Below are 23,881 nucleotides of genomic sequence, written 5' to 3'. Positions count from 1 at the left end.
TACAGTGACATTGTCCTTTTTTTTCCCCACGCAGAACATACTGATGTAGCTTTTTTGCCTGGAGCTTTTTACCATTGGTCTCACACACACCTCCCATTTTGACCAGAATATTTGATTTCTTTAGAATACTGCAGTGATGCAGTAAACGGAATAACAAAAGCTGCTGTGTGGATAGATGGGGCAGCTCTGAGAAGGCCTGGTTAGGGAGAAGAGCTGGCCTGTGTAGTGGTTTTTCCTTTCATTGTTTCACATCTATCTGCTTTGGATGCAGCAGTGTTTGGGATCCTGAAAATGTGCAATACTATGCTACCTGATCTTGCTTCTCTTGTTGATTTCTTCAGTACTTCCATCCTGAAATCTGACTTTCCGCACTCCGAAGAAGCCTGGATCAGAAAACAGTAGGGAACCCTACTGTCCAGTTCTGACTTTTTGCTCGTCAGGGATCCTACGTATCACATAATGCTAAATCACAAATGGCTTCCCTTTTGTTTTTTTCATTGGGTTCCTTTTTGCCAATCATAAGTATACATTTATGTGCTTGCTTGATCCTCATAAAATTATGTCTGGATTGATCCTCTTGCTATTTCCCTGTACAGAAGATTTGCACAGTTGCTTGTCACCAAAGTAGAAAGGTAATGCAAAGTGTCATCTCAACTCCTTTTGAGATGGCAGTATTGACTTGCCATTCTGGGCTGGTAGGAAAGAGTTAAAAATGTGAATGGGAGCAAGGATTCCCCACACCTAAATTAAACATCATCCTATCTGGTTTTGAAAGATTGCATTGCCAAAATTTGGTCGTTTGCTATAATAAGATAAATGATCTATGTTCTAGAAGCAAATCCTCCCATGCTGATATTAAGAAAGTACATCAAAGTAGTTTTGGATAAGAGATCATGCGTTGTTTTGTGTGACAAATTGTACATACAATCATTTTCTATGCTATATAGCACCACTTTGCTTTATTCAATATTCTGCGTTCATGTGCGGTATTCAAACAAACCAACATGTTGATGCACAATCTACAGTAAATTGATTCATTGTTTCTTGCAAACTCAGAAAAAAACGTAGTTGTAGACTTGGCTGCAAGCTTGTAGATGTACAACCTCAGTTCAACTTGGGAACAAACTTTTTTTTTTTTGTCCTTGAAGTGCTTAGTGCACACTGGCAGGAAGTCAACATCTGCTGTGGAGTGGTTGGGTGTGCGCCATAGAGGGGAATGAAATTCAGCTGGAATGAACTTCCCAGAAACATTCTATAAATAACCCAGGTCTCTTATGGACCCACGGAAAGCAGAGTCTACGTTTGAAAATTCAAATCACTATAGTTTTTGTTTGATCCGGCAGCATCAATGTCTAAAACATATTAATAAAAAAAAGCATTTGATACAGGTTTCCTCTGAATAGCGCCATTTTGCATTACTGTACATATTTTGAATGTTTTTGCTTTAAAGAAATCTATTGCTGAATTATAAACCTGCACTTTCAGCTTTGATTTAATATGCTCAAAGATAAAGATGTGTATTCCATTCTGAGATTAGGTTAACTAACCGGACAGAACTTAAGATGAGAAGCATCTTTTAAATGCACACTTAATCATCTGTTCAGCTTCTGTTTTAAAAGTTTTCTTTGGGAAATGGACACTTAACGATAGTTGAAGCTGCTTTTCATGACACTCATCTTTAGGGTGAAATGTACAGCAAGAATTTTCTATGTGACCAGAAAGTGAGCTGACTAAAGTAGTGGTATTTCAATAATCAAAAATATATGACTGAAAATTATAGACCTACCACATATGAGACCATAGGTAATGGCTCTCAGACACTGAGTTAAGGGCGGAAGCTGGGCTGTGGGTCCCGCATGAATAGGTCCATACAAATTCAATTCCAAGGATCCAAACAAGAGTAGAAGGATTTTCTCTGGTGGAATTTTGCTTTATTAAATTTATATATTGCCCATTTGGTGGAGCAGTGGGCTAATGCCTCCTTAAGTAACACCAGCTGCCTGCAATTAGTGCAGGTTCGCATCCCACCAGGCTCAAGGTTGACTCAGCCTTCCATCCTTCCGAAGTAGGTAAAATGAGGACCCAGATTGTTGGGGGCAATTAAGCTGACTTTGTAATAATGCCGCTTGGGGTGTGTGTGAAAACCCTAATAAGCAGGCATATACATAGAATGAAGGCTACTGCTAAGCTTGTAAGCCGCCCTGAGTCTTCGGAGAAGGGCAGGATATAAATGCAATTAAAATAAAAAATAAATAAAAATAAAATTTTACTATTGAGCGACTATGTCTTTAATCCTGTTGGAGTGCGCTCTACTGGCAGAAAGCCAAGTAAGAAAAGACCCAACTGAAAATATTGCTGGAGCTAACTGTTGCATAGGTTTTTATAAACTACAATTTAACCTATCGAGATGCTTATTTGTGTGCGTGCGTGTTACTGGGAGTCAAATGTAATATTCTTCAAATGGCTGACCAATTTCATTCAGCTCAAGTAATTTTTTTTCAACACCTTTCTAATTCTTTGAGTATGCATAACGAACTTGAATTCTTAATGAATCAGCAAGGCACCTTCTGAGGAAAAGGGAGTTCACCTTCAGTATATGTTACCCAGGTTTTTCAGCTACTGAAGAAAAGGTAGCAGGATTGCCACTTGCTTCCCCCCTGAATAAATTGAAGCAGTGTTTTTTTGTTTTTTTTTATTTTAATTCCATTTATATCCCACCCTTCTCCGAAGACTCTAATTTGTTGGAGGTTCGATGGAAATCAGTAGCCAGGAGTGGAGCCAAAATGAAATATTTATTTTATTTATTATTTTAATTCCATTTATATCCCGCCCTTCTCTGAAGACTCAGGGCGGCTTACAAGCTTAGCAGTAGCCTTCATTCTATGTATATGCCTGCTTATTAGGGCTTTCACACACACACCCCAGTTGAAGTGGCCAGTGGCAACATTAACAAATACTTTCTCTAGAAGTTACGAGCATGGCTTTAGGTTGAGAAACCCCCCCTTACGGGAGAGCCAGAAATCTCAATCTGAAACAGCCCATACTTCTAGGGATGCACAGGCTGTGTTACATCTCTGTTATGTCTTCGCTTGGATATAGTTGCCTATTCTACAGTGTTTGCTGGGTTTCTTCTACGCAAAATCAGTGCTTAATGTTCAGTGCTAATTAGCCTCTCTTGCACTGCAGTGTGGGGTTTATCAATGTTGTAAAGCAGTTCAGTGCTCATCATTTCTCATAGAATTGAAGGCACGAGAGAATACAAGCACCCAGACAGGCCTCCCCTACTTCCAGAGCATAGCAGTGGTTGAAGTAGGGCAAATACTTCCCTACACTAGAAGGGGAATTTTGCTGTGCTTATTTAGCAACTGCCTTCTAATGTCCCCGTGACCCTTAAGATGTTCTGCTGACTGCCCTCATATAAGGCACAATGTCTGACGGAAAATCACTGCATCTTTTCACAAACATTTTATTAGTCTATAAAAATGCAGTTGGGATTGTTCAGTTTTGCAATAATCAAATAAGGAAAAAGGATAGGGGAAAATAATTTCATTTACTGTGCATGATTCTACTTTTTTTTGTCTATAAACATTCCCTTACAATGTGAGGTAGCACGTACCAGGCTAAGGAACATAAGACAGCTAATTCAATAAAAATATGTGCAGAGGGAGAAACAGAAGGCACAAATTTAAGACATTGTTTTGACAAAGGACAGCAGCAACATTAGGCATTTAATACAGATGGACTTGAGAAAACATATTCTTCAGGTTCATTAGATGCCAGCAAAAAAAAACCCCACTATAGCTATGCTACAACTGGTATGAAATTTAAGGAACAAAATGTTTTTTAAAAAGCACCTGGGCGGGACAGCCTGCTTATCTCACTTTATAAATTGGTTAACTATGCCACAATGCCTGATTTTGGTTGTCCTAATTTAACATCCAACTGATTTCAATGGGACTCCAGTTTAAATAACTGGTTCTGCATAAAAGCTACTTCAGTGGAGGTGATAAAGAAAAAAATAATACTGTAATGATTCAAGGATTTCATTTAAAATAATTTAAACAGCTACAAATCTGCATCCTGCTCCTTGAGAAAAAGTTCTAATACGTTTCAAGATTAATTTGCCTATCAGTGACTAAAAATAACCACCATACCTTCGTTAACAGCTGGATTTGGTCCCCTCTTAGCAAAATAATGGATGCAAAATTGCCTCTTTTTTTTAGTTTTAGAGGCATCCACCTGTGTTAAAAGGGCCTCTGAAATCAGCATTCATAGTGGCTATTACAAACCTATTGTGTGAGGTATATCTTACATTCATGAACCAGCTTTGTAGCTGATCTCAGCATGAAAAGCAAATAAAGGCCTTCCTGTATTGTTATTCAGAAGTCAAATTGATGCCAGGACAAGTGTTATTCTAAACTAGTATTCTAGGAACGCTATGAACAGTATGAATATTGCATAATTCTGCGTTTTATAACCTTGAAAATACAGGAGGCAGCTACAAGATCCCTAAGTGGCTGCTTGCTTTCTGAGACTCTTAAACACTGTTGTCCCTAGCAATTAGAAACTTTTTAAAAAGAGAAAACTAGGTTTCTTTGGACATCAATTTCTACATACATTAAGCTTTTGGTTTGATTTTTACTCCTGGAGAGCAGCAATAGCCACACTTAATCATCCCAGTGCTGTCAAAACTGCCCTTAATCTTTCTCTTGGACTGTTGCACACCTATCCAGTTGTTCTAAACCTGGGCAGTTCTTAATATTACAATGCAGAAATCTAACCAAGTTTAGCAGGATTCAATCTCAAGGAAGCATGAACAGGTTTGCAGCTTTGGTCAATTTAAGGTGACCCAAGAATATATTTCAAAATCCTTGGGGAAATGTTTGTTCTTTTAAGTTCCATTATTATTAATACCAGTATATTAAATGTTTTGAAATGCTTGTTCCTCATAGTACAGTTACGCAGCTGAAAAAAACCACTACAGCAGAGTGGCATTTGAACATGCCCCATACTTCCAGATAATTGAGCTTCATTAAAATATATACTATATTCAGGACTTACGGTGTGTTGCTTACAGTTTACACATACTGCATGAAAATCTGCCATGCATTATTGCATTTAAATTCAAAGGCTCTGTTGTCAGTGAAACTTACTATTTTTTATTAGCCCAACTGCTCATCCTCCTTGTATAACAAGGGCAGCTAGTCAGGGAGATCTCTAAAGTTGCAGTCTTTTTCCTTCTTTCTTTTTAAAATCATAACCCAAGATGCAATCTGCTGAGGAAGACAGAATGCCATCATAACTTAAGATATTATTAGACCGTTAAGATATTTGAAGTTTCCTAGGAGCGACTTCACTACTCTTTAAAAGGAGGGGGAGAGAAGATACTTGTTCAGGGCAAGCATTCCAGGCAGCCTAATTTAAAAACACAAACACAATCTTGTCTGAGACGTAAAGACTAGTGCAGGCTGTGCCCTCTGTGTGGAAGCTAGTCATGCACAGCACACAACAACAAACTTAAGATAAAGAGCAAGTCCACAATCTCAAAGCATTTCACAGGAATTAAGCAGTTGATGAGTTTAAGAGGGCGGAAGGAATAGGAGCATATTTAAATACGAACGATAGCTGGGAATTTGCTGAGAAAAAGGTAGCCATTATAGGGCCAGATCCACATAACTCTGTCATGACAGTGGAGCCAACACTCAAACCCCAGGAAGAGAAGTTGCAGCTGACTGATACATGGGAATTGCCTCAAAGCCAAACTGCTTTGCATCAAGCAATTCCTTCCCAGAGTTTGGCAACTATTACAAGCCACAGACAGAAGTAGCCCAGGCAGATTCCCCCCCCCCACTACATTAAAGGAATCTGCTTCATGACAGGCACCCCCAGTACATGCTGTATCTCACCCCTGGATCTGTGCATTACTCACTCCTCACTGTTCAAACTTGATGGACTTTTTATCTGTGACAAATTAAGTCTGGAGATTCTGATCCTAAGGAGAAAGTTCTGAGAAAAATCATTGTAGTCACATATTCCTGTTGAGCTATTCCTTCAACACAAAAATAGTTCCTTCCTCCTACCCTGTAAACACTCCCCAGGCAAAGGCTTCTCAAAATGCCTTTGGCACATTGAAGCAGGGCCTAACCTTTAGGCATATTATTTTAGACAACCCCCCCGAAAACATTTATTCATTTTTATGAGTTACAGTGATACCCAGCCCTTTCCATAAAAATATACATATTGAAGCACTAGAATTTCTCTCGCACTCCCCCAAAGTTGCATCTTCATCAAACTGCACATTCACACACCCCACAATCTTTAGCATCACACTCAGGATGACCCAAGCCTACATGGGAGAGACATTTGTGCAGGAGCTTGTTCACTCTCTCCACAGAAACACAGCCAAAGTGGTGCACTCTTCCTAGCCTTGGCAATCCTGCACACGCATGGTTTGTGCAAATAGTGCTTTTAACAAAAATAAAATTTCCTTGGTAACTAGAAAGGGGACAGGGTTTACACCAAACTGGACAATACAAAATTAGTGTTAATGGAGTGGGGAAAGGGAGGGTTTGGGATACCCACAATGGGGATATAGCCAGTACAGCAGCCAGGAATTGAGTTCTTTCATCTTGGAGCCGGTTTGCTGAAGATTCCAGCTAAATTTCTTCCCACAAACTGTTTGGCGATGTGACGCTTAATTGCTCCTCTCCCACATTCACCCTGGAAGCTTCATCTTCACTGAACCACAACGGATACAGCCACTCGTAGTAGAAAAATAGGCGATGGAAGACAAACCATAGTTTTGAAGAGACGAGAACTATTTCTTCAAAGTGGAAGCCGTCAGCCTGCTAATGCCATTTTCCAGTCTCTTCATGCAGAGCAGCAGAGGTGGAGCTGAGTAAACTGAAACAGCCAGTTAGGTCATAGAGTGGCTTTGCTGATTTAATTACTCCCAAAATATCCCGGCTGCTGAACTTCTGAAGTGCTTGCAATCAAAACGTCCGCTGGTAGGGTAACATTTGAATTTTGAAAGTGGTATAAAATCATCTTGGAAGGCCGTACAAGCTGGACATTAAAGAAAGCTTCAGTGGTCCTGCAATAGGAAGGACCACTCTCTTTTCCCTCACATTCCTTCCTATCTCAAAATACTTTCATTAAGAGCAACATCTATTTTCTAAAATAATCCCAACTCCAAAAGAAAGCCTTTCCTTGACCCCCATCATTCCCGCAAAAAGGCACTCACTGAGCAGCTAAGTGGCCGCCATTTCTTTCTGACCTAACCCAATGATGAATAGGAAAGGTGGAAGAATCCGAAGCACCAAAGAATGCCAATGCCACCCCCAGGGCAACAACCTGTAGAAGGCCATTCTCTTTTTATCAAGAAGTGAACTGTTGGGGTATTTTCCTTTAAAACATGTTTTAAGAAGCACAATTTTCAACTGGTCGTCCTTAGGCCCACTGAGAGAACTTAAATGAGTTTTTGCTAACTCTTTCTGAAGAAGTCAAGGAACAGCACAAACTACAGTCTAAGGCAGCCACAGTGGTATGTTTCATAGAAAGAAGCTTCAAATAAAGTATGCTAAAAAGAAAAGACCCAGCATAAAAGTCCTGTCAGGTAAAATAAAAGTGAAGACTGAGACGCTGTTCCAGGGGTAACATGGCACTCTGGCCGTTTCCTTAGGAATAAGTCTTGGTCATCACACCAGGCCCAGTGGATAAATTAAAGAGGATATCAGGAGAAACCAAATAAATAGATAAAAACAAACAGCTGGGGATGCTGCAAGCAAACACCCAACTTCAAGTGTCCGCAAAGTGACCAAAGCCGCAGGCACCCTTCACGTCTGATGGATTTTGTGGAACATGAGTTCTTGAGGAATGCGGGTCTCGGGGCCGTAATTCTTTGCTGCTCGACGCTCAAAGGCTGCCACCATCTGCTTTACTACCTCATCGAAAAAAACGGCAGCCAACTGCGAGTGCAGAAGGGAACGAAATTCAAAAGAGATCTGAGGAAAGAGAACAGCACATTGGACTACCGTGAAGATCATTTTTCCACAGTGAAGCTAGGTCATTTTACATTGAGAAAGCCCCTTCCCCTTGCTCCAGAGAAGGGTCTAGAAAAGATTTGCTGTGGAAGAATAATTTTGAAATTCCAAATCAGGAGAGACTACACAGAGCACTCTTAAGTACAGCAGGAATAACAAACACAATTATAAAAACTATGTACAACTACTTGCTGAAAACTGACGAGGCTCCAATTTTTTCCTACAGAAATTGCCCAGGCGTGTATTACTGTGATAATAAATTGGGATGGCCCATCTGACATCTACTTTGTGTCGATCCATCTCTAGTTGGGGCAGAGGCAGAAGGAAAGGAGGACCACAATCTAGTCTCAGTTGGGCATCAAGAGTGGCTCTAAGTACAGAGCAATAGTGCCCAGCGGGATGACACAGAACCCCAAAGAGTTCCTGTTTATGTTGCACATCTAGCTAAACTTTGACTATTAGAAATGCCACTTTCTCTAACTCAGGACTGACAGAGAACTAAGTCAGCAACTGCCATAAAGACAGCACTTGGCTGACTTGTTCGTGACTTACCTATGCTCCTTATGTTTCATCTATAAAATCTAGATTTTAGTGGAACTGAATTTGGCAAGGGAGATCTTTACAGCTAAGGTCGTAACCTAATGGAATGTGTGGTAAAGGATTTGCATACTTATCCAGGTATTGGAATGGTTTCTTGCTTTTACACACTATAGCTTCCACTATAGTAGGTGCCACAGGGGAATCTACTAGGTGGACTGCCTTTGGCAAGTAGAGTTTGGAGGCCAGAGAAGTAACATACCACAATGACCTTGGAATTCCCTACTCTGCTTCAAGGAATTCATTCAACAGCTCTAGGAAATGAAGGCTTGTGGTACCAGTACCAGAAACATCTCTGCCACCAGAATACAGTTCTAGTTCCTTCACAACTAGGATCTTACAGATTTTTCTCAGTAGTAATGGAAAGTCCACCTTTTTTAAAAGCCGATGGATGCAGGGCCCCCAAATCAGTCCTCATTTATGCAAGAGCTAATGAGGAATCCCATTAGCCTTTGTGTGCTTACTGAGAAGTCCAGGGTACAGGTGCGAGGATAGCCTGGAATGCCAGGACTGAAACGCCAGCTTGTCTCCAGATGATTGAAAAGCTTCCCATCAGTGCAGACTGCCTGGAGAAAATAATAGCAAAGATTCATGTTGGCAGCAAAACCCACAGTGTGAATTAGCCAAACTGACGCCCTCCAGATATGCTGGACAACAACTCCCAGAATTGTCCTCAACATGGAGGACAGCAGAAATGGGGAAGGCCAATAGAATGCAAGAGTTCCCATCCCCACTCTAACAGCAGCAGCTCTGGATAAAGATTTATCCATCAACCTGTATTTGAAACAGGTATCTCAAGTCTGCCTCATGAGTATCTTGCTTCATATGTCGTGTTTATGGAAAGTGTTGAGCACTTTCAATATTTTTAATTTCTATTAAGTGTTCTCTCAATGCCAGTGCCACCACATTCATCAAACTTCCCTCCAAATTATGAGGCACCAGGACAAATTATTAATTATGCAATGCTTGTTATTGTCATTGTAACACTGAAGTATCATCAGCCTGGTTAACCCACTGATACACAACTCACCTTCACCAAATGGGGTTGCACCAGTGTCACAATAGAGGTATAACGTTCCACAACAGGAGGGAATCCAACTTCCAGCTGGGCCCTCACATGTCCTGCTCGCTTAGAGACCACCGTTGATTTCTTACACCATGGAACAAATTCCTTATATTCATTCACATTGGCCACCACACCATACATTTCCTGCATGGAGTAACTGCAAATAAAGAGAGAGTTACTCCTTATGTTACGTCCATAATGATGCACATGTCGACAGTGACATAGGTACATGCATACCACAGGATGCTGGAATATCTATTATGCTGTGAACATTTCTTCTCCACTTCTCAAATCCAAGAGAATGGAAGAAATAGGATGGATGTTTCATTTACTTATTCCCTGAGATTCCATTGTATCAAAGAGAACTAATGTACAAGAAATAGAGCCTGGTTCCTTCTATGATTGATATATTCTGCTGTTTGGAGATTTTAGGCATTCTGTTATTCAAGACAGGCAGTAAATTATTTAATATAATATCTGCCTCTTTCCAAGTCTTGCAAAACTCCATGTAAATCTCAATCTTATAGGTATCTATATTTAAAAAAGAAATTTAAAATAACATAACATAAATTTTGAAAAAAAATTGGAATCTCTTAAAAGCAAAGCCTGCAAATCTCACCATTAACTTTATTGTCAAATGTCTATTTCAAGGACAATTACTGTGCAGTGAGAAAGGTTTAATTACTTATGCATATTTGGCACAGTATATCTAGATTCAGAATAGAGATTAAAGACACAGTGAAAATTGCTCAGCAAAGGCACAAATTTACTATGATTGGTGTATTTACAAATTGCTTGAAGGATAAAAAGGGATTATGTTATATTATGTTAAAAGAGTTAAAGCACATTATGAATTTGGTTAATTGTATATTATGCATAATTTTTATTTAGAATATGATTATTGTATCTATAATCCTGTATATAGCTCTGGGAAGTGGGGGGGGGAAGTGGGTGGGTTTGGGGTGGGAGGGATTTGGGGATATATTGTAAAATTTTGTTTTTGTAAAACTCTTTAATAAAAAAAAATTACTGTGCAGTGAGAAAGGTTTAATTACTTATGCATATTTGGCACAGTATATCTAGATTCAGAATAGAGATTAAAGACACAGTGAAAATTGCTCAGCAAAGGCACAAATTTACTATGATTGGTGTATTTACAAATTGCTTGAAGGATAAAAAGGGATTTCAAGAAAGGAGGAAGAACCTTGATAAAAATACAGAAGTTGCAATACTTATACAAGCCCAAGGTCATCTATTGGGACTATTATAACTGTAAATGGTTATTGAAATATGACACAGAAATGGAACAAATAAAAAAAACTATGATAAAATCAACACAAAGCTTCAAAGAAGTAACCACAGTACAACAATGAGAAAAATAGAAATATTTAAGTTAGCTGTTGGGAAATAAATGGAAAGGAAGGGGAGAAAGTATGACAAAAATATGTTTCTAGAATGTTTTTACTCTTTTTTTTCTTTGTACTCTGTTCTTAACTTTCTAATAATGTGGTAAAAAATTAAATATCAGAGAAATAAGATCTTTGATACAGAACTGGCAGAGAGAAGGAGACAGAGCAGGAGCAGGGTAACAGAAGGAGAGAAAGTCATTGGGACTCTCTTTTTATCAGCAAATTCTCCCAAACACTTTCCCTGCTTATGAAACTGCAGATGATAACAAACAAACTCACAATCTTGGATATGATTGCAGCCTGCTACAAATAAAGAAATAAATAAAATCCATGTTTCCAAACCACTTATCAATTTTTTTATTTTTTTTATCCCATTTATATCCCGCCCTCAAAAGACTCAGGGCGGCTTACAATAGCCTTCATTCTATGTATATGCCTGCTTATTAGGGCTTTCGCCCCCGCCCCAGCGGCATTATTACAAAGTCAGCTTATTGCCCCCAACAATCTGGGTCCTCATTTTACCTACCTCGGAAGGATGGAAGGCTGAGTCAACCTTGAGCCTGGTGGGATGCGAACCTGCACTAATTGCAGGCAGCTGGTGTTACTTAAGGAGGCATTAGCCCACTGCTCCACCAAGGCTTCACTTGTCTTTTCAATAACACATTCCTTATTGCTGCAGAGGAAGCTAGCAGAATGAATACACAGTAAATCGAGAATATTCATAGAAGATAAGGCTAGAAAGGGCTACTGGCCACACAATCAGTGTATGTTATCTATAGATTCCAAATATCATACAGCTTGGAAGATAACAAAATGGCTATTCAAGTTAATCCTTTCCTCCCATGAGCTGGGGAGAAGAATTTAAGGTAATGAATCCGATTGCATAATCTGCACATAACAGTTCCTTTTCTGACTCTTTGATTGTACACCTCCAGCTTTGCATAGGTGTGGGAAGGTAATACTTTGTGGAGAATATAAGGAGATTGGTGCTACTGTTATCCTGAAGTAAGTAGCCTGCAGTTTCCTCAAGATTTTGCTGATTATGTGTACAGTACAGGTAGTCCTCAACTTATGACAATTAAGCCCAAAATTTCTATTGTTAAGTGAGACATTTGTTAAGTGAGTTTTGCCCCACTTTACGACCTTTCTTGCCACAGTTAAGTAAATCACTGCAGTTGTGAAGTTAGTAACACAGTTGTTAAGTGAATCTGGCTTCCCCATCGATTTTGCTTGTCAGGTGGTCGCAAAAGATGATCACATGACCTGGGGACACTGCAACCGTCATAAATATGAACCAGTTGTCAAGCATCCGAATGTAAATCACATGACCATGGGGGTGCTGCAATGGTCATAAGTGTGAAAAATGGTCATAAGTCACTTTTTCAAGGGCTGTTGTAACTTTGAACAGTCACTAAACTGATTACCTGTATTGCTTTAGCTTCCTGTAAAACTTGATTGGTCACTGTGGGAAAGAGGACACTGAATTAGGCAGACCATAACTTGGATACCACGGGTCTTGCCTTGTGTTTTTATCCCTTACATTAGAAATAGGTCCTCTTCAGTTGCTTTGGACTATGAAATTTCTAGTCTTAAAAACCTAGAGTTCTATATTGTTTATTGTTACCAAAGTAAATGATGCTCGTGTGGGTCATACAAAATGATATTCGAGACAGTGTGTACATTTTCCCTCCATCATGAAAACACCCTCATGCAAGCCATGTCAGCTCACCCAATGATCCTTCTCTCTGAATATTCCTTCCGTTTGTTGGTGAAAGGTCCTGTAAAGCTGATAAATGTCCGGCTGTGCTGACCACTGAGATCCCAATCAAGACTGCTGATAGTATGAGGGTCTCGGATCACCAGACTTCCACAGCATGGCATATACCTGGAACTGAAAGATTCCCCAGGATTAGCTGGCCTGCATAGAAGTCTACCAAACTTTCCCAGAGTCTAAATTCAACCTCCTTTGATCATGAATAACCTAACAGAGGCATCACCCGCTGATTCAGAAAGCTGCAAGTAAAGTAAATTACAAGCATGACCTAGCATGGCGTCCTGGACTGAAGTCCTACATGTACATTGTGGGCAAATCCTCATACATATAATGTGGGGAGGGAAGTTCTGATTTATGTTCAGTTGGTTTTCACAATAATGTGAAATACGCACAACACATACTACAACTGTGGGGTAATTAACTTCTAAGGGCAAATGCTCTTGTTCCTCTTGAGAAATGGGGGGCGGGAATGTTAGAAGAAAAGGACTGTAAAAATCGTAGTCTACGAATTTCAGAGGGCTTCTGATTATCTACTTCTGGTTCTGAAGCTCTCGTATCACTGTATCTGCAATTCCTCAGATTATCATCACTGCACTTGTGAAAATTAAACTTAATAGCATTGGAAAAACATTACTCCACTCCCCAAAGTACAAGTTGTTCAACAGTTACTACAATCTGAATTTTGTCATCAGTGTCAGGATAATGCCCCCCAGGTTTCCGTGTGCTACACCGGCCACGGGCTCAGGGTAGGGGTGGTGGGGTGGCGGTGGTTATTTGGGAGACTTTATGTCTGCGGGAGACCACCATTGTCCAGATAGGCGGGAGTGAGTCCCTCCTCCTGAGATGCGGCTCTCGGGTTCAGATGGGCTTGTTGCTCACATACCTGGCGCCCAGCTGTGTGGCAACAGCCCTGCCCGGGCTGCTCGACGCACTCTCAGGGTTGGCGGTGGAGTTCCCCAGGCTTATAGTTCTGGGTGATTTCAACCTGCCTGCCCTGGGAGGGTCGTCGGAGTTAGCTCGGGAGTTCATGGCTTCCATGATGGCCATGGACTTGACCCAAATAATTCATGGCCCGACTCATGTGGGGGGGTCACACTCTCGACCTGGTGTTTTTATCTGGACAGTGGTTGGATGATCTGGGAGGGGGTTTGCCAGCTATTGTCCCTCTATCATGGTCCGATCATCATCTCCTGCGACTGGTCTTCCGTTATGCTACCCTCCGCTGCTGGGCTGCGGAACCGACCAGATGGTTCCGCCCCAGGCGCCTAATGGATCCAGAACGGTTCCAGACGGTGCTTGGGTCTATACCCATCGCCCTCACTCACAACCCGGCCAGTGCCTTGGTGGATGCCTGGGAAAGGGCAGCCACCGAAGCACTCGAACATGTTGTACCCTTGCGACCCCTGATTCGGCGCAGATCCCGCTGGGCTCCATGGTTTTCTGTGGAGCTCCGGGTGATGAAGTGTCGGAGACGGGGTCTAGAGAGCGGTTGGAGGTCCAGCCGATCCGAAGCTGACCGATTGCAGCTAAGAACCTTTATAAGGTCTTATCTTGTGGCGATGAGGACGGCGAAGGCTAACTACTTCGCTGCCCTCATCACGTCCGCAGATAATCGCCCGGCTGCCCTGTTTAGGGTAACTCGCTCCCTTCTTAACCAGGAGGTGAGGGAGGACCCCTTACAGGGACTGGCCGAGGAGTTTAGTCATCATCTGCCGGACAAAATCACTCAAATCCGGGCCGGCTTAGACTCTGACTGGGCGGAGTCTGACGTGGAGGAATCGGACGGTCTTGAGCATGTTATCTGGACTGAGTTTGATCCTGTTTCCCCTGATGATGTGGACAGGATTATGGGGAGGCTGAGCTCCACCACCTGTTTCTTGGACCCGTGCCCCTCCTGGCTGGTTTATGCGGCTCGGGAGGAGACACAAGGCTGGTTCCAGGCAGTAATAACTGCTTCCTTGAAGGACGGTATCTTCCCCACTGCCTTGAAGGAGGCGGTGGTGAGACCCCTCCTCAAGAAGCCTGCCCTGGACCTGGCTGTTTTAAATAACTATCGTCCGGTCTCCAACCTTCGCTTTCTGGCAAAGGTTGTTGAGAGTGTGGTGGTGCATCAGCTTCCTCTGTTCCTGGAGGAAACTGATTATCTGGACCCGTACCAATCGGGTTTCAGACCCAGTCACAGCACAGAGACGGCATTGGTCGCACTGGTAAATGATCTCTGGCGGGCTCGGGACAGGGGTTGTTTCTCTGTCCTAGTCCTATTAGACCTCTCAGCGGCTTTTGATACCATCAACCATGGTATCCTACTGCGGCGTCTCAGGGGTTTGGGAGTGGGAGGCACCTTTTTATGGTGGTTCTCCTCCTATCTCCTGGGCTGCTTGCAGTCGGTGTTGACGGGAGGGCAGAGATCCACCCCGAGGCCTCTCGTTTATGGTGTTCCTCAGGGGTTGGTTCTCTCTCCCCTCCTGTTCAACATCTATATGAAGCCGCTGGGCGAGATCATTTGTGGTTTCGGGGTGGGGTATCATCAGTATGCTGATGATACCCAACTTTTTTTCTCCACCCCAAACCAACCCAGTGATGCCCTCGCCGTGATGTCCCGTTGCCTGGAGGCGGTCCAGGTCTGGATGGGGAGAAACAGGCTTTGTCTCAATCCTGCCAAGACTGAGTGGCTATGCATACCGGCATCTTGGGTTAACCAGACTATTCCATCTTTAACGATGGGGGGTGAGGTGTTACCCCCCCCGTTGATAGGGCTCACAACTTGGGCGTCCTCCTGGATTCACGGCTCAATTTTGAAGATCACATAGGATCCGTGACCAGAGGGGCTTTTGCCCAGGTTCGCCTGGTGTGCCAGTTGCGACCCTATCTGGACCGAGATGCCCTACGCACAGTCACCCATGCGCTCGTGACCTCCCGGTTAGACTACTGCAACGCTCTCTATATGGGGCTGCCCTCGAGGACCACTCGGAGGCTTCAGCTGGTGCAGAATGCTGCTGCACAAGTTGTGATGGGGATTTCCCGATACTCCCATGTAACACCTCTACTCCGCGAGCTGCACTGGCTTCCGGTTGCCCTCCGGGTGAGATTCAAGGTGCTGGTGATGACCTATAAAGCCCTAAATGGCTTGGGTCCGGGATATTTGAGGGAACACCTGCTGCTGGCATCAAGTTCCCTTCGTCCTGTGCGCTCCCACAGGGAGGGCCTTCTCAGGGTGCCGCCGGTAAAAGACTGCCGGTGGATAACACCCAGGGGGAGGGCCTTCTCAGTGGGTGCGCCTGCCCTTTGGAACCAGCTGCCCGTGGAGCTTAGGACTGCCCCCGACCTTCGGTCATTCCACCGGGACCTGAAAACCTGGCTCTTTGAGCTTTCCGGCCCAGGCTGAGAGTTTTTAATTGGGGTTTTATATTTTTCAGGGATAAAATTTAATTATTTTTAACTGATTTTAACTTTTGTATTGTATTGACGTTTTTAAATACTTTGTAAACCGCCCTGAGTCCTACGGGAAAAGGGCGGTATATAAATTCAATAAACTTAAACTTAAACTTAAATTGTATATATCAATACCATCTTCACTCCTGCAGAAATTGGAAAAGTGAATCTGATCATGTATACATTTCTCTAAATCCTTGGCTGCTACCTTCCACTCTACTTGTTTTACAACGTGTTGTCAAGTAGCAATTTTAGATACAAGTTCAGTGCTGTTAAAGAAGACTGCTAAATATGTTTTCAAAAGCAGCCTTAACAGGCACAGAGAGCGGGTCATTAATTAATAAACAGTAGTTCTCTTCTTCTCACTTCACCTTGCAGCCCTACCTCTCTTTGCCACCACTGATCGCCGCTGTTCAGACTGACCTCAGAAGATCAGACTCACCAATCTGAGGGTTACAGGGAGAAATCCCTCCTGAAAAAAAGAATAGTCCAGAAGATGGTATTGAGGGTCTCTAGAAGAATCATGCCAGACCAATCTGACCAGGTCAATGATGCTGGAGTGATCCCATCTCCAATGGTCCTCTCTTTACACCACCCGAAAGAATGGTGCACCTGATTGAATCCATGGCAAAACGTGTATCAAAATAAAGGGGGGGAAACTCCTTTAAGGATGACTTGCCTCTATGAGGCCAAAATTGTGAGGACACAATAGAAAAAAAAGATATTTGCTGGGACAATTATGCTGCAGTTAGATGCAACCGAGGATAGGCTCTTAGATGTTGGCCTTTTCGCCTCTTTTGCTTTTGGATGGGAAGCTCTTTCTGCCAGAAAAACCCTGACTGACTCCCAGCTGGAATTATTATACACTTTAATTAAAGAAGAGATAGCAATTTTCCTGCTCAATTTCCCATGATGCTTCCTAAAATTCAGTTGGGAGGACTGATCAGAAATGCAAAGCCTCTGCATTGTCTTCCACGTTGGCTAGCTTCTATCCTTTTTGCAGGCCAGCTTAGCTTAACTTACATAATTATTGTCGGTGAGCCTTCCCCCCAGCAGCAGCTAAGCTCTTTTTTTCAACAAGTAAATATTCAGGATGCCTAGTGGAAACCCTATCTATGAAAAGAGGGATAGATTTCCTGTCAGATTTAATGTCACCAGAGGTTTAAAAAAACACCTTTTCCTTGGATCGACAAGCTTTCAGGTTACTTAAAACGGTGACCAATGAATTGAAGAAAAGCCCTCGCATGTCCCCTGTTCCTCTCTTTGGTCTAAATTTCATCATGAGCAAGTTGGGTCTGCGATAATTTTTGCTTCAGAAAACAGCAGCTGAGGGGGTGTTTTTTGTCACAACCTTCTCCAGTCTGGTGCCCTCCAGGTGCATGGACTACAATTTCTATCATCAACATGCTGACTAAGCATAATGAAATTTGCAGCCTAACACACATCTGGAGATCTAAAAGTAAGAAGCTGCCTTAATTGCCTTTTTCAGAAAAAAGAGGGGGGGACATTAATATGTAGCAATATACCACAGTATGATGGATGCAAGACAAAAAGAGGTGTGGAATCTAACTTAGAAGATGTACAAAAAATATTCAAGAACAAAAAAAATGTGGAAAGAATGGCAATTACAGAATAGCTGCTCAGCAGGTTAGCTAAGACATTTACCTGGGAACACTGCCAAGCAAGCAATTGTGAATACGAACGTAAAAAAGTTAAAACAACGGAAATCCTGTAGACACCACAGATGAACCTCCTCATCTGGCATAATCATTTGAAGTAAGTAAGCTTTAAATGCCATCAGTTTGTCCCCCACAAAGTTAACTGAGGTACTAAGCTGCATCTACCAGCATCAATGACTTGTGGGCATCCAGAATCCTTATTTCAATCTATGCTTTGCCTGGAGATTTTTTACCAGACTCTAACCTTGAAGGTGAAATCTTACCCTGGTGCAACAGGATAGCACAGCAAACAGTCAGAGGGAAAGACATGAACACTGCAGAGCAACAAACATTCAGGAATCATTAAGCACACACCTTAATACCCATTTGCCTTTGGTGCCACTGCCGGAGTATAGCTCAAATGTTTCTAAAGGTGACGTGGAGGAAGCTAGTATATCTAAATAAGATTTCTAATTTAAGAGACTGGATTCACATATCATGCTAAGGCATACTTTTGTCTGAATTTGTTGCATAAGCCACATTACCCTAGCTCATTTGTATTACTAAGGTGTAACCCATGATTCATATATAACTGTGGTTGGAATCAATTGCCCTGCTAAGCCAAAAGTAAACAGACAACATTGTGAATTTACCCAACATGTGCACGTAAGTCAGCATCTTGGAATTCTTATGTAATAATGTATTTTCTATCTAGCCCATCTCAAAAGACCATTTTAAAACTAATTTCTTTATAATATTACCTGATATTTGCCACTTCATTTTTTTTACCTAGGTCCTTTTCCCCCTGGTAAAATTAACTCCCCAAAATAAAGCATTCTACAACTTTTTTAAAAAAAATACCTACATATTAATTAACATCATTCCAATAAAAATCTCAAATTTCTTCAAACACATCCGGTTAGATACACATACTGTGCTTCCAAACTAACCCCCACAACTGCATGCAATTTTCAGAGAAAAAAGAAGCTAAGAAACATTAGAAGAGCCATGTATATAGTTTCTCGCTCCCACTACACTATATATTATCTTGGAACGCTTCTCAAGTACAACTAATTCCAGTTTAAAAGTAAGTTCCAGGTCATATGGAGAAATAGTACTTTGGAGTATGTTCATTGGGAAACCAAATCTAAAACCAAATCCTGTTTGGAAGTCTTTTGCAAACATTGTTGCAATAATACAATCAAAAGGTTAGGTATTCAAAGTATTACTGGACACTTCATTTTCAGATATATTTTTTTTATAAAATGCTTAAGGATATTTCTGGGGAAAATGAGCCCTCATAAGGAACAATCGTTTCCAGATATGAGATAACACAACAAATAAATGTTAAAATATCCATGAAGATTAAAAAAAAGTCTTCCTCTAAAAGACATGAACCCATTCAATTCATTACCTCTTACTTTATAAAAGACCTACAAAATTTACAAAAATAATTTCATTCCACATGAGAGGAAAAAAACTGAAACTCAAACATATAAACTATATCAAGCTGTAGACTGAATATATGGCTGAGTGTTGATTTGACTAGCTCATAAGTCAAGCTCCTGAAAATCCTGTCAATTCATTACATTAACCTAGAAGAAGAGCAATATCCCAATGCCTTTAAAATTGGTTTAAACAGATGGGGAGCTGAAACCTGTAGTTCAACATCTGGAAAGCCATATACTGTACTCCCAACCTTGCCCTTATGGTGACTGAAGACCATTCTACCTAAAACAAAATGGCCCTTCTCATTAGGTCAGACATGTCAAACACAAGGCCCGGGGGCCGGATCCAGCCCGCGAAGTGGTTTTATGTGGCCCGCGAAGCCATCCTGGAAACAGTGAGGGAACGGCCCCCACTGCCTTGGCCCTGGCCCAGAGACCCTCCTTCTGCCAGAGACCCTCAGATCTGTCCCACTCCTGCCCAGGCCCCCATAGGCACCCTTGAGGCGAACGATGTAGAGCTGGCCACGCCCACCCAGTACGCCATATGCACTCTAGCCACGCCCACCCAGTAGGCCACGCCCACCCTGGCCATACCCACCTGGCCCCTTGAGGGCAACTGCAATGCTGATGTGGCCCTCAATGAAATTGAGTTTGACATCCCTGCATTAGGTTATATCACATTACATTTTAATTCATAGAAGATAAGGCTAGGAAGGGGAACTTTGATCTTCATAATTTAATTCATACATGTATATGGATTAAATATGATACGAGTTTGTAACTGTTGACTGTAAACTTTCTGCATGATAAAAATCTTGTTTTGGTAGATCACTGACTGGTCATTAACACAACTACACAAAAGCATGATCAGTCACACATACAGTATGTTGCATACAGTGTGCTTCCTGTTTGGAAACTCACAGTGCAGAAGTAAAGAAAGAATACCAATTACTAGGAAGCAGTTCAAAAGGTACAAGCATTTGGGCACAGAGGGCGTCAATGTCTATAATGGAAGTGATTCTGTTGGTACCAGCTTTTCCTCAACTCTATAACATTTCATCTCAAAGAATTTGCAAAGAAAACTTTCCCAGTTTAAAAACCAAAATCAAAACACAGCATTGTCCAACTAGCTTCTTTTTCTAAGCTTGGAAACTTTTCAAGTTGCTGCTGGAGCTAAGGCAGGCCTTTAAGCTTTACCAAACCAGCAGGAATCAAACATCAGTCTAAAAGCCCCAAGTAATTTTCTTTACAAAATTATAGATTAGCACAGAAGCAACCACACACATTCTGAGTTCTCTTTGTTACTATTTGAAATAAACCAGAGTTACATAATTTAAAAAACCCTTTTAATCTGTTTCATAGAGCACTTCAGACAGTTAAAAATGGAACTTGATGCTTACTGTGTATGTGTGGCTTAATGATTAAGAAGTTGAATCACAGCTTCAAGTCCACCCTCAGCCAGTGAAGCAGACTGACTTTGGTTCTGTTAGTATTTCTCAGCCAAACCTACCCCATAGGATAGTTGTGAGGGAAAATAGAGGGTGGAGTGCTATGTATGCTACTTTGAACTCATAAAAATATACATATAACAGATAAACACACATCACTCTGTCATGTTAGAAGACAGCATTATTGCCCTGAACTGCAAAGAGATTGCCTTTTATACATTGCTTATATCCAAACCCTTATCTTACTGGAGGCATAGTCTTTTCCATTTACTTCCTTCATTGCAGGTACACATTCATTAATAGAAACTCTTACCACATCCAGGGAAACACAATCAGTAGATCTCATAGTGTAATATGTAATGTAATGTAACATTCCCATTTTTATTGCCCCAGGTTCTGATCACCGTTATCACCAGTAACTCGCCATAAAATCCCACAGGATTCTTTTAAAAGTCTTCTAACTGGGAGGCCTCCCTTTCCATTTTAACTTCTATTTTGCTTTCCCAAGCCTCTCTCCATTTACTCCTGCGATGACCTTCTACATACCGGGGTCTTCAAACTTGGCCCTTTTATGACTTGTGAACTTCAACTCCCAGAATTCTTCAGCCAGGCACGCTGGCTGAGGAATTCTGGGAGCTGAAGTCCACAAGTCATAAAAGGGCCAAGTTTGAAGACCCCCTGTTCTACAAAGCATTTTATTCCCCCTGAACGAAGAGCAAGGAGCACAGGTGTACTGGTTCCTGTTGTCCTTTCTTTCCCAAAACACTCAGCCTCCTTACAAGGACTTCACAGGTCCTTGTTCAATTTCATCCGTTTTCCAGACGACACATGCTATTAGATTCCCCCTCCCCGCCGCCGAAATCTCCCGATTGAGTCAATCTTTTCCTATACAAGCAACGCTTAAAGGATCCACCCGCTGAATCTGCTGGCCGTACACCTGGGGAAAGCCTAGAAGCCCGGCCAAGAAGAGAGGGGGAAACCCCCGAACTCTGCTCCCCTCTTTTGAATGGGCTAGGCCAGGGGTAGGCAACCTCGGCTCTTTTATGACTCATGGACTTCAACTCCCAGAATTCCTGAGCCAGCATAGCTGGCTCAGGAATTCTGGGAGTTGAAGTCCATGAGTCATAAAAGAGCCGAGGTTGCCTACCCCTGGGCTAGGCTAAGCTGACCATCCCAACGCCTTTTTTTTCTTTGGAGGGTCCTTCACCCCAGCTCCGAACCCATCTGTTGGGTTCGTCCCGCTCCTCCCGTGCCCTCCCCCCGTCTTCTTCCATCGCTCAGCTCACCAGCCAGCCGCGGCCGCCCTCGGTCTCAGCCCTCCCCGCACTCCCAGTTGCCAAATTTCCCGGAGCCAGCGAGTCGCCATGGAGGGAGGGCGGGGGGAGACCAGGTGGAAATGCCCCTCTCTCGACCGTATCAATTCCGCCCGCGAATAGACAGACACCGGCGTGAACTTTCACCCCCGTTTGCGTCACAATGTCCTTGCGTCGCCCTGTATATGTCACAGCGCGGGAGAGAGGGCTGAAGAGGAAACGAGCGCAAGTCTTTGTGGGAGATGTGGTTCTAAGATTACGCCCGAGTGAATTGTGGGAATTCTAGCTTCTCTTCCTTTGAGTACTGCAGTCTGCAAATTGTTGGCCGTTTATAAAAGTTGGCTTATTTTTAAGTCACCTTTATCTCCAAAAGCTTGGGTATGATCTCAGAGCTGTTGATGAGATTGGGAAGGGAGGAAAAAAATGGGAAAAGATAATGGCAAACCATTTCTGAACTATTATGAGAGAGGGAGAGGGAGAGGGAGAGGGAGAGGGAGAGGGAGAGGGAGGGGGAGAGGGAGAGGGAGGGGAGAGAGAGAGAGAGAGAGCGAGCTCAGAACAGAGGTCCGGCACCTTTTTTTTTTTACAAAAAAAGCACTGGATAGATATATAGATATATACACACACACACATATATATATACACATGTATATGTACACATACACATATATACACATACACATACACACACAGACACACACATGCCCTTTCCTCCCAAGCTAAGCCACATTTGTGTACAGTGGAAAAGAAATGAAAGATATAAGAGGAAGAAAATATAGCTAAATTGAATCAAGTCAATTTACCACTACATCCCTTTCAATTCTTAAAGCATTATTTCCATTACATCCATAAGCTAATTTGCATGTTGCCATTTGTTCTTTAAGGATAAATATGTCCTAATAATTGAGCCCAAGGCACAATCTGAAGTAGGTTTTACTAAATGCATGAATACAGCCTTTAACCTAACGGAGCAATTTGTTTTGTGCAAAATCAGTGAGACAACATTACAAATGTCTTGGCACTGAGAATTCATCACTTGAGAACCATCACCGAAAGTCAGTTTCAGTTTGGTCATAAGTTGCCTAATTATATTTTATTATTCTTCATTGATACATAAGTCAGGGTTGTACAACTGTCAAGAGGTGGACCTAGAACAGGCCCTATCATCAAGTGATTTTTAATATCTGTCCTATCAGTTATTATATCGGTTTGAATAGCAACAGCCATCTCCCAGACATTGCCATCTACCGGACTGCAGAGCTGTGTGTTTTAGCTAATCTGCCACGCCCAAGAGCTCATGCACAGTATCATCCCCACCCCAGCACATTGCTAAGGAAGCCTCTGCTTATCTTTTCTTGATATGCATTCTGAAAAAAACCCCAAAACAAAGGTGTTTTCCAGCTTCAGATCTGGGTTATTTGATTTGTACTGTACTATGATAAAGTTTTGAAACTCAAATACTTTGGCCACCTAATGAGAAGGAAGGACTCACTGGAGAAGAGCCTAATGCTGGGAAAGATTGAGGGGAATAAAGAAGGGGACGACAGAGAATGAGGTGGCTGGATGGAGTCACTGAAGCAGTAGGTGTGAGCTTAAATGGACTCCAGAAGATGGTAGAGGACAGGAAGGCCTGGAGGAACGTTGTCCATGGGGTCGCGATGGGTCGGACACGACTTCGCAGCTAACAACAACAA

General features: G+C 42.2%; 1 protein-coding gene across 2 annotated transcripts; it reads right to left on the bottom strand.

Annotated features, from left to right (window-relative positions):
* Positions 1 to 2,795: 2,795 nt before the first annotated feature.
* Positions 2,796 to 22,326, bottom strand: COQ10A (coenzyme Q10A). Of its 2 annotated transcripts, XR_014025641.1 has the most exons (6): positions 22,161 to 22,326; positions 12,844 to 13,005; positions 9,670 to 9,862; positions 9,104 to 9,205; positions 7,517 to 8,003; positions 2,796 to 7,483 (listed from the first exon to the last, which is right to left on the bottom strand). XR_014025641.1 is itself a non-coding variant. In XM_081321431.1 (5 exons), the coding sequence occupies exons 1-5, from the start codon at positions 22,238 to 22,240 to the stop codon at positions 7,836 to 7,838; spliced, it is 705 nt and encodes a 234-aa protein (XP_081177557.1). In that variant the 5' UTR covers positions 22,241 to 22,326; the 3' UTR covers positions 2,796 to 7,835. The 2 variants fall into 2 exon arrangements, 1 of the variants encoding a protein (XP_081177557.1); XM_081321431.1 differs by having other exon boundaries at positions 2,796 to 8,003.
* Positions 22,327 to 23,881: the final 1,555 nt, after the last annotated feature.

Source organism: Vipera berus (genome assembly GCF_964194415.1).
Source record: "Vipera berus genome assembly, chromosome: 2".
NCBI classification, from domain to species: Eukaryota; Metazoa; Chordata; class Lepidosauria; order Squamata; family Viperidae; genus Vipera; species Vipera berus.
This window is presented reverse-complemented; position numbering and strand designations above follow the sequence as displayed.